This window comes from Xyrauchen texanus, chromosome 24, assembly GCF_025860055.1.
Source record: "Xyrauchen texanus isolate HMW12.3.18 chromosome 24, RBS_HiC_50CHRs, whole genome shotgun sequence".
NCBI classification, from domain to species: Eukaryota; Metazoa; Chordata; class Actinopteri; order Cypriniformes; family Catostomidae; genus Xyrauchen; species Xyrauchen texanus.
Genome location: NC_068299.1, coordinates 14,600,533 through 14,611,389, shown reverse-complemented (window position 1 = coordinate 14,611,389; position 10,857 = coordinate 14,600,533). Strand labels below are relative to the sequence as shown.

Sequence of the window (10,857 nt, the reverse complement as noted above, 5' to 3'; positions counted from 1 at the left end):
TAAGTGCCTCACTGTATCCCAGATTTTTGCCTTTTTTGAAAGAAAAGGAGGGATGAGTCAAAATAATTTTTTTATGGTAATCAATATTATGCCACAAATGCTGTCAATTGATCTTAACTTGTATTGAACCCAGAATATTCCTTTAAGTTAAATTGCCTCTTGTACCTTTGTTCATCCTATTTATAGCTGTACACCAATCACCAACAACATTAAAACCACGTGCCTAATGTTGTGTAGGTCCCCCTTGTGCTGCCAGAACAGCTTCAACCCGCATCTCAGAATAGCATTCTTTGTTACCGCAGACTTCGTCAGTTCTAACCAGTCTAGCCATTCTCTGTTGACCTCTCTCATCAACAAAATGTTTCAATCTACAGAACTACCACTTACTGGAGGTTTTTTGTTTTTGGCACCATTCTGAAGTAAATTCTAGAGACTGTTGCGTGTGAAAATGTGAGAAAATCCCAGGAGATCAGCAGTTGCAGAAACACTCAAACCAGCCCATCTGGCACCAACACATCCATGCGATTATCTAATCAGCCAATCGTGTAGCAGCAGTGCATCAATTCAATCAGATACGAGTTAGGAGCTCCAAGTAATGATCACATCAACCATCAGAATGGGGGAAAATTTGATCTCAGTGATTTGGACTGTGGCATGATTGTGCCAGACGGGCTGGTTTGAGTATTTCTGTAACTGTTGATCTCCTGGGATTTTCACACACAACAGTCTCTAGATTTTACTCCGAATGATGCCAGAAACAAATAACCTCCAGTAAGTGGTAGTTATGTAGATAGAAACATCTTGCTGATGAGAGAGGTCAACAGAGAATGGCCAGACTGGTTATAACTGACAAAGATTACGGTAACTCAGATAAACGCTCTGTACAATTGTGGTGAGAAGAATATCTCAGAATGCTATTCTGAGCTGCGTGTTGGAAATATTTTGGCAGCACGAGGAGGACCTGCACAATATTATCCAAGTGGTTTTAATGTTGTGGCTGATCGGTGTATGTGTGCATGTATATGTCTGAGAAATACAGATGTTTTGTACACATCCTTAACGGTCTCCTTTTGTTCACATAAAATGCAAGGTTATGAATTTCTATTTATAAGTGATGGCCAATATTTTAAATACTTCAAACATAATGTATAATACATAAACAGCAAAAAAATTAAGCTAACATTTACCTTTGTTATTTTTACAGCAACCATAATGTGTGTTCTTATGTTTATTTAATTATATGTTGAAATATTGTGACGTTGATTTTTGAAAGTCTTTTGCAAATAAATGTCCAGGAATTCACAAATCAGTGCTTCTTTGGAGTATGTTGAAGTGAAATATTCATGTAGTCTTGACTTTTGGCTTGCTGAAGTATGCAGAGTCTGCATCCTAGAAAAAAGAAGATACAGAAAAGAGCAAAATAGATGAAAACAGGTTGAAACTGGTGGCCAAACGTTTGGAATAATGTATAGATTTTGATCTTATGGAAAGAAATTGGTACTTTTATTCACCAAAGTGGCATTCAACTGATCACAATGTATAGTCAGGACATTAATAACATGTAAAAATGACTATTACAATTTGAAAAAAAACTTCTTAAACCACTTCCTCCATGAAAAAATCCTCCATGTGCAGCAATAAAAGGTTTGCAGATCCTTGTCATTTTAGTTGTCAGTTTGTCCAGATACTCAAGTGACATTTCACCCACGCTTCCTGCAGAACTTGCCATAGATGTGTCTGTCTTGTCGGGCACTTCTTACACACCTTACAGTCTAGCTGATCCCACAAAAGCTCAATGGGGTTAAGATCCATAACACTCTTTTCCAACTATATGTTGTCCAATTTCTGTGGCCACTCTAACCTTTTCTTTTTGTTTTCTGTTTCAAAAGTGGCTTTTTCTTTGTAATTCTTCCCATAAGGCCTGCGCCCCTGAGTCATCTCTTTAATGTTGTACATGAAACTGGCGTTGAGCGGGTAGAATTCAATGAAGCTGTCAGTGGAGGACGTGTGAGCCATCTATTTCTCAAACTACAGACTTTGATGTACTTATTCTCTTGTATAGTTTTACATATGGTCTTCCACATCTCTTTCTGTCCTTGTTAGAGCCAGTTGTCCTTTATCTTTGTAGACTACTGTACACCTTTGTATGAAATCTTTTTGGTAATTTCAAGCATTGTATTGCATTAATTCCTCAAAAAAAATTATTAACTGATAAGTTTCTAGAGAAAGCGGTTTCTTTTTTGCAATTTTTGATCTAATATTGACCTTAAGACATGCCAGTCTCTTGCATACAGTAGCAACTCAAAAACAAATACAAAAGACAATGTTAAGCTTCATTTAATGAAACAAATAGCTTTCAACTGTGTTTGATATAATGGAAAGTGATTTTCTAGTACCAAATTAACAATTTAGCATGATGGTGCTGTTTTTTTTACATCACTAATGTCCTCAGTCCTGACTATACTTTGTGACCAATTTCCTTCCGAAACAGCTAAATCTGTACATTTTCCAAACTTTTGCCCACTAGTGTATCTGTGAACAGTAAAATCTACTTGTGTGGATAGTAGTTTATATTTAATCATTTCTTTATTTTGATTCAATGTTCTTTTATAAGATGCAACCCCTCAGAAGAAGAGGTAGTGGCTGAAGACTGAAAACTGCATGAACTCATTGCATGTTGAGAACCTAAAGGCTTATGGATCTGTGAACAGCAAGCCGCTAGTACTCACCAGTCCTGCTTTGAAGTTCTGCACGCGTTTTCTGCCAAGAATGTTAGTGATGTACCAGGCCAGAGTGGGAGTGTACTGCCACAAATAGCAGAAAAGAAGAAAGGGCTGTTGAGCAATCCACATCTCTTTCACATGGTTGGCCAGACCTACCAGAATGAGGTGGGCACAGCGCTCTGTTGACATCTTGTGTGTTTGATCACCAGATGAAGTCACAGGCTAATGAGAAACAGGTAGAAAAAGTTAGAAACGGAGGCAAATAAAAAAGATCTGAATAAAATACACTGTTCTGATTTAATGATCATTTGTGCTGATGTTCTGGTACCTTTCCCAACTCCTCAGTGAATGCATTCTGAACAATGCTTGATATGACGGGTCCAGGGCAGATGGTACTGATTGTGATGTGTGGATAATCAGTGAGTTCTGTTCTCAGACAGTTAAAGAAACCCTGCAGAAATATTCATAATCAGTCCATGAATAAGCTTTTTTTTTTTTACTCTGTATGACCATTATTTGCATTTTACAGATAATCCTGTATCATTTACTTAAAGGGATAGCTCCCCCAAAAATGAAAATTCTCTCATCAATTACTCAAACCATCACAGATGTATATGACTTTTTTGTTCTTCAGAACACAAACAAATATTTTTAGAAAAATATTTCAGCTTTGTAGGTCCATACAATGCTAGTGAATGGTGGCCAGAACTGTAGGTCCAAAAAGCCCATCAAGGCAACATACAAGTAATCCATACAAATCTAGTGGTTAAATCAATGTCTTCAGAAGTGATATGATAGGTGTGGTTGAGAAGGTGATCAATATCAATATTTTTTTTCTTACTATATATCTCCGATTCGCATTCTTCTATTTTTGTTTTTGGCGATTTGCATTCTTAGTGCATATCGCCACCTACTGGGCAGGGAGGAGAATTTATGGTAAAAAAAGACTTAAATATTGATGTGTTTCTCACCCACACCTATCATATCACTTCTGAAGACATGGATTTAAACACTGGAGTCAGATGGATAACGTGTATGCAGTCTTTATGTCCTCTTTGGAGCTTCAAAGTTCTGGTCACCATTCACTTGCATTGTATGGACCAAAAGAGCAGAGATATTCTTCAAAAATATTTCTTAGTTTTCAGCAGAAGAAAGTCATTCATACACTCTAGAATGGCATGAGGGTGAGTACATGAAGAGAGAATTTTCCTTTTGGGGTGAACCATCCCTTTAAATTGTAGGGAAATTTTCTAACAATCTATTTTGTGTGATTTGCTCTAACCTGTACTGCATGCTTGCTTGCAGAATACCCTGTTGCCAGGGGTGCCCCAACAAAGCCTACAACGCTACTGACGGTTGCTATGATACCACTACCACGGCGCGTCATGTGGGGCAGCACCTGCTTTGTGACAGATAAGGTGCCCAGGAAGTTGAGCTCCATAAGTGCCTGGTACACATCCACTCCAGTGTCCATACACAGTGAACGCTGGGTCCGACCACCATTATTTATAAGCACATCTATCTAAGAATGCAGATACAGACACATAAAGCCAATTTTAAAAGGGACACAGATTAAAACCTGTACATAATTAAAAAATAATAATAATTAACTTGGAAATAATTTTTTTACTCTACTTTTACTGATTATTAATCAATCAGAAAAAAATTATGTCTAATCACTCTGATGGTCTGCTATGAAACACAGATTGCATTTACATCACCAAAGTGCTTCAGCGCTGTAGCAGTTTTTTCTTGATGTGATGTGCGGTCCATCAAATCGAGCGGAAGCACAAGAATATCCTTATCCTTTAGAGAGGAGCGTTCTTATAGAAGGATAAAGAGAATGTATTTCAGCTCAGTGGGTCACATAGTGTATCATGCTTTTAGTGCATATTTCTGTGTGCACCTATTGAGGATCACACTCAACAGCTAGGAGGGAAGGGACATGAAATGAAGGTAATTAAGAGGGTTTTAGTATGTTTTCTCCTGAGTCAATGCGTTCCTCAGAGCGGATCATACCTAAACATGAGCGCTTCACCCTCTCCAGCTCATTCTCCCTGCGGGCAGACAGCACTAGCCGAGCACCAAGTGCCGCAAGTTGATAGGCCAACTCCTCTCCGATGCCACTGGAGGCTCCGGTGATCCACACCACTTTCCCTTGCAACTTTGACTCTGTAAAATCCAGCACATTAAAGTACAGTAATGCAACAATAGAGCAGGACTTTGATATGACAAACAGTGTCACACCCCACCTGGGATTGAACCTTATGCCTTTGTGTTCAAGGGATAGTTCACCCAAAAATGTACTCACCCTCATGTGGTTTCAAACTGACAACCTCAGTCACTGAAGGAATAGTTCACCCAAAAATGAAAATTCTCTCATTATTCACTCACCCTAATGCAATCCCAGATGTGTATGACTGACTTTCTTCAGCAGAACACAAATTGCGTTGTTTAGGAGATATAGCTCTTTCAGGTCTTTCTAAATGTAAGTAAATGGGTGCCAGCACTTTGATGGTCCAAAATAAAATTTAGGCTGCATAAAGGTAATCCACATGACTCCAGTCGATCAGTTAATATCTTTTGAAGCGAATCGATAGGTTTATGTAAGAAAGAAGTCAATAATTAAACATTTTTAACTTTAAATTGATGCTTCTGTCTAGGGCTTCGATGCAGTTTGAAATGGCCAAACTCTGGCATGACATTCGTTCATCTGTTGCAAATAAGCACTGCTTACAAATTCTCGCGTGAACTCGCTGACGCGCTTACGTCATATGACAGCTATGTGATGCATCAACTGCTGGCATTAAGAACTTAAAACAGTTCAACGTTTTATTATCCATTTATTTTTTACACAAACATATTTGCTTCAGAAGACATTCATTGATCAACTGGAGTCGCATGAATTACTTTTATGCTGCCTTGATGTGACTTTTATACCGTTAAAGTGCTGGCACCCATTTACTTGCATTATAAGGATCTGAGAGAGCTCTATATTCTTATACAAATCTTTGTGTTATGCTGAAAAAAGACAGCCATACACATCTGGGATTGAATCAGGGTAAGTGATTAATGAGATAATTTTAATTTTGGGGTAAACTATTCCTTTAATGAAGGCTGTCACTCCCTAACATTATAACTAACATACAATATCTCCCTTGCAACTTTCACAGCTAGCCAGGATGTCCCGTATGTTGGCTAAAATTACAACAGTGGGACACCTGTTGTCCTATAACAGGCTTTTAGGTGTTGGCAAACCTACTCTTGTTCCATGGATGAAAGAATATCATACAGGTTTGGAACAACATGAGGGTGAGTAAATGATGACAGAATTTTCATTGTTGTGACTTTTTTTGTGCATAATTATACTTTCTATAGCGCCTTTCGACCCAAGGTAATTTCACATTGAATGTAGGCAACAACCGCAGAGTGTCTTACCTCGTAAAATATTCTCCTTCTCTTTTTGTGTCACATACACTTTAATTCCCATACGACTCAGTACACTTGACATTGCATTTATTAACGCATATGAGGGCCTTCTTACACAACCTAGTTGAAACCTCTCTACAATAATGCCAATAATCTAATATTGGTTATGGTGTTTGAGCCCCGCCTTTTTTGGCGTGAAGCTGTCCGCTATAAGAGCAGGTGCACGAATACCATTTCGTCAGAATTTCTTCCTTCAAGCCCTCTAACCTTTGCCGTCGATATACATGAGTCAGCAGGCGGAATCTTCATGCTCCCCTGCAGTGCTCCGGCAAACATCACTACGCCTCGCCACTTGACGCTTCGCTGATGAACGGGACTCAGCATCCTGATTCCCCGCAGCACTTTGGCAGGTGTTGTGTATTCTTACAAAGCAACTGCATATTGTGTATTGTATATTGTGTGAAATATAAATATAAATGTATATATCTAAGAGTTGCTTACGTGTTCGCGTCTTATTAAAGATGTCGTTCCGTAATTGTTCCTTGTGCTAGAGGCACATCCCGCCATCAGACCAGCATGAGAGCTGCATTTACTGTATGGGCCGCGCCCACACAGAGTCAGCTCTCATGGAGACTGTGAGGATTGCGTCTCACATGTGAGGACGTGTGTCTCAAGATGCTTCGCTCATGAAATGCCCTCGTTCTGAGGGACGTTTCAGCCTGATACCAGAGGATTCACACGAGGAGGCATGGTGGGGCCACAAGGTCGAGGTTTGAGGTGGTCCTTGTGCCGGCACACGCCGACACACACGTCTTTGCTGATACGTAACATATCTTCACATAACTGGGGTTTATGGCGGTGGCATCTTGTGCTGTAAAGCTGCTTTAAAAATGCCAAGGTGGAATTCCCAACCAGCCATGGTTTCCGGAAATGATAAGAGATGGTGTACAGCTCACCATGGGAAATACCGCTGAGGAGGGATCTGCATCATTGCTCAAAGTGTATGAAGTGACTATATCTGCGTATCACGCACATGAAGCCGGTGCCACTATAGGCAAGCTTGATTTAATCTTTAAGTTCCTTAAAGGTCAAGGCGATTAAACCCACCTCAGCCAGCTACAGTCCTGACTTTTGACTTCACTTTAGTCCTAAAAGCTCTCGCAAGGCCCCCCTTTGAGTATTTGGACTCTGTTGATTTGCACATGCTCTCTGTTAAGACCACACTATTGCTGGCTTTGGCCTCAGTAAAATGGGTCGTGACATGCATGCACTAAAGTCTGGAGTTGGCCCTGGTCTTTCAAAAGCCACTGTCAAACCCAGAAAAGGCCATTTGCCTAAGGTCCTAACCATGCCCTTCAGAGCACAGGTGGTTCACCTTAAGGCCTTCTTCCATCCTCCATTTAATTAGGATGATGAACAATCATTGCATTTGTTATGCCCTGTCTGGGCGCTACACACCGGTTCAGACTGTCTATTCAGCACTTTGTATGCCATGGCGGATGCACAAAAGGAATGTCCGTCTCCAAGCAAAGACTTTCTCACTGGATTGTCAATGCAACTGCCCTAGCTTATGAGTCACAGGGTAAGACTTGCCAATTTGGTGTTAAGCACACTCAACTAGAGGCCTGGCCTCCTCATGGGCATGGACGAATGGTGTGTCCTTACAAATCATGTGTTTAGCAGCAGGATGGTCTTCTCAAAACACACTTGCAAGGTTTTACAACGTCTCTCTTCACAAGTCCTCTCCGTTTAGAGCACTTGCTATTTCATTGGCCAAATATATATACTTATGCTTTTCCTTTTAAGGAAGAGCTCCCCATCTTTTGACACAACTGCCTGCATTCAAGCAGTTGTAATTTACCATAAGTCACAAGGACTTACATTATAAATAAACTCCCTTCCCGACTGGGTTCGTGAAAGTGTTCATTCACACTATATGACTATAGTTCATATATTCATTCTGAGTGCTCCTCTCCTGGCCCATCAAGAGAGTCACTCACTGTGGCATGCTCATGTCGGTAAATGTCCCACAAGACTGCGGAATCATGTTTCCTTTCTGGGAGGTTATGTCCTGTAGTGCAGCGTGATGGGATTCTGTTCCTAATATGCGTTACTAAACGCAATGTCAAGTGTACTGAGTCATGAGGGAACATCTCGGTTACACCCTTAACGTTGTTTCCCTGAGACGCACTACAAGACTCAGAGTTCTTGAGGTACAAGCAATGGGCACCTTGTTCTCAGTATGAAATTCGGAGAAAATGGTGTTTGTGCACCTGCTTTTATAGCGGACAGCTTCGCGCCAAAACAGGTGGGCTCAAACACCACCATAGCCAATATTAGAATATTGTCGTAATTGTAGAGAGGTTTCAAACATGTCGTGTAAGAAGGCACTCTCCATATGCTTTAATAAACGCAATATCGTACGTAACCGAGACGTTTTCAGGCCATTTCAGAGCCCTGAAATGTCAACAAGTCTGACAAAGGTCATAGTTATTCACAGAGTGCAAATTCCACAAACTTGCTGGATTGTCACTCCTGACTCTATTGCATGAATTGATAGCTGCGAAGGAGAACATAAATCGCTTTAACCTTTAGTCGGTATCTTAAGGCTAAATAGATCAGTGCACTTTTTCACTCAAAGCAAACTTACCGTATTTCAAATGCAAATTAATTTCTGCATTATTTTACCTGGTGTGCTGCCGACTTTGGCCGCCCATAATAAAGTCAGATCAGCGTCAGCGAAGATGAAGCGAATGAGTTGAGTGAGTAAATAAACTCCGATCGCTGCGAGAATCACACATGACCAGCACAAATCCATAATTTCTGTTTTGTCGCTTACCCAGGACCTTACAAACTTACGATACTATATCAGAAAGCCAGAGTCGCGTTAAGTGTAGTTTAACTGAAGTTGGTGCTCCACGCGCAGGCTGAGCGCTTAACAGAGCTGTGTGTGTATTACAACATAGTGTCTGCGTCTTCCGTATCAGCTCTGCGGATTTAAATGCGCCGAGTAGTGACAGCGAGCGACCCGGCAGAACACGCTTTACGATTCAAAACCTTCCGGGTTATGTTGCATGTATGTGGGTTATGCCCTGTTCTAAATTGAAGCGTGTATTTCTTATAATGTTTATCATTTCATTAACACAGAGATTTCAGTGGTATGGATGGTGCGTTTTACTTTGAAGTATCTATCAATAAAGATACAAACCTTATTCAAATGCATCATAGCTAGGCCTGTTTACCATAGTAACTACTAGAATTTTACTGCTACTTTACTACTGTAAAACTATACTAAATTAATATGGGCTCTCCTAAAGTGTCAGAAGCTCTCAGTATCTTTCTATTACTTTAATTTCTCTAAGTGCTTAATAAGCAACACACATTTGATATTTTTCATTATCTGAATTTCCCATTAGTGACTAAACAGAGTAAAATTACATCTTATTTCATAAAAATACAGAATTTTCTCTATTCCCTGATTTTAAAAAAGCTATATAATATGAATATGTTTCATGTTATGTTTTATTTTATGTGTTCAGAGAAATGTGTAATTGTATACATGTATATGTGTTTTATACATCAAAATATTGTATTATAAAATAGTACTATAAAGTAATTATTTGAATAGTTCCTTTTTCACTGTAAATCATGACAGCACACTCCTTTGAGATCATGATTTCAAGCTCGATTACACTTCCTATAGTGTCATCTAGTGCTCTTTGCATGTCAAACACTAGGAAGTGTAAACAAGCTTGCTGTCATGATCGTGCCTAGAGATTGCAATAGCTAGATCTGCAGTAAAAAGGGAGTTACTGTATATTTTGGTCTGTTCTCACCCAAAGCCGATTGGATTGCTTCAGAAGATATAAATTAAACCACTGAGTTGTAAGGATTACTTTTCTAATGCATTTATGTGATATTTAGACCTTCAGAGTTCTGGCCACCATTCACATGCATTGTATGGACCTACAGAGCTGAAATATTCTTCTAAAAATCTTCGTTTGAGGGCTTCAGAAGAAAAAAGTCATAGACATCTGGGATGCATGAGGATGAGTAAATGATAAGATTATTTTCATTTTACGAGAACTTTCCCTTTATGAGATGTACTGTATAAGGTGTGTTGATTTTTAATTTATATGTCAAGCAAGTGACACTCCTTATAAAAATAAAAATATTACTCACTACAGTGAAAACCATAATAAATTAACATGGGATCTTTCTATTATTTTGTTTAATTTAATAGTTGCACAGTAAGAGCAACCAACCCATAACCAACATTTTCTACTGTTTGAATTTCCCATGAGTAAAATTACATCTTATTTGATATATATTCATATTTGATTTTCTTTTGTCTGAACATTTTTAATAAAAGCCACATTGTGTTGTAGCTTAGCATAAATGTGTAATTGTACTACTATTATAAATATGTTCATGAATCAAAATATTGTAGATTTATTTTCTAAGTTATGATACAAATAATTGCATTAAGTATTCATTCAGGACTAAAGATCTGAACACTATGAACACTTTTTTTTTGGGACACATTCACAGTTCAGTTTCGTGCTCACCAGTTGTCATTCTAATATCACCTTACATATTTACAGCAATTCAAGTGGCTCAAGTGTGTGGAAAGGGAGCTCTGGAGGTTTGTCTAAGGCACATTTAAAATGGACAGTGGTGGAAAGATAATAGATGAAAGATTAAT

General features: G+C 39.0%; 1 protein-coding gene across 1 annotated transcript; it reads right to left on the bottom strand.

Annotated features, from left to right (window-relative positions):
- Window positions 1-371: 371 nt before the first annotated feature.
- Window positions 372-9,148, bottom strand: LOC127617948 (dehydrogenase/reductase SDR family member 7-like). Its single transcript, XM_052090134.1, has 7 exons — window positions 8,841-9,148; window positions 4,743-4,895; window positions 4,440-4,546; window positions 4,006-4,245; window positions 3,052-3,174; window positions 2,730-2,945; window positions 372-1,389 (listed from the first exon to the last, which is right to left on the bottom strand). The coding sequence occupies exons 1-7, from the start codon at window positions 8,968-8,970 to the stop codon at window positions 1,342-1,344; spliced, it is 1,017 nt and encodes a 338-aa protein (XP_051946094.1). The 5' UTR covers window positions 8,971-9,148; the 3' UTR covers window positions 372-1,341.
- Window positions 9,149-10,857: the final 1,709 nt, after the last annotated feature.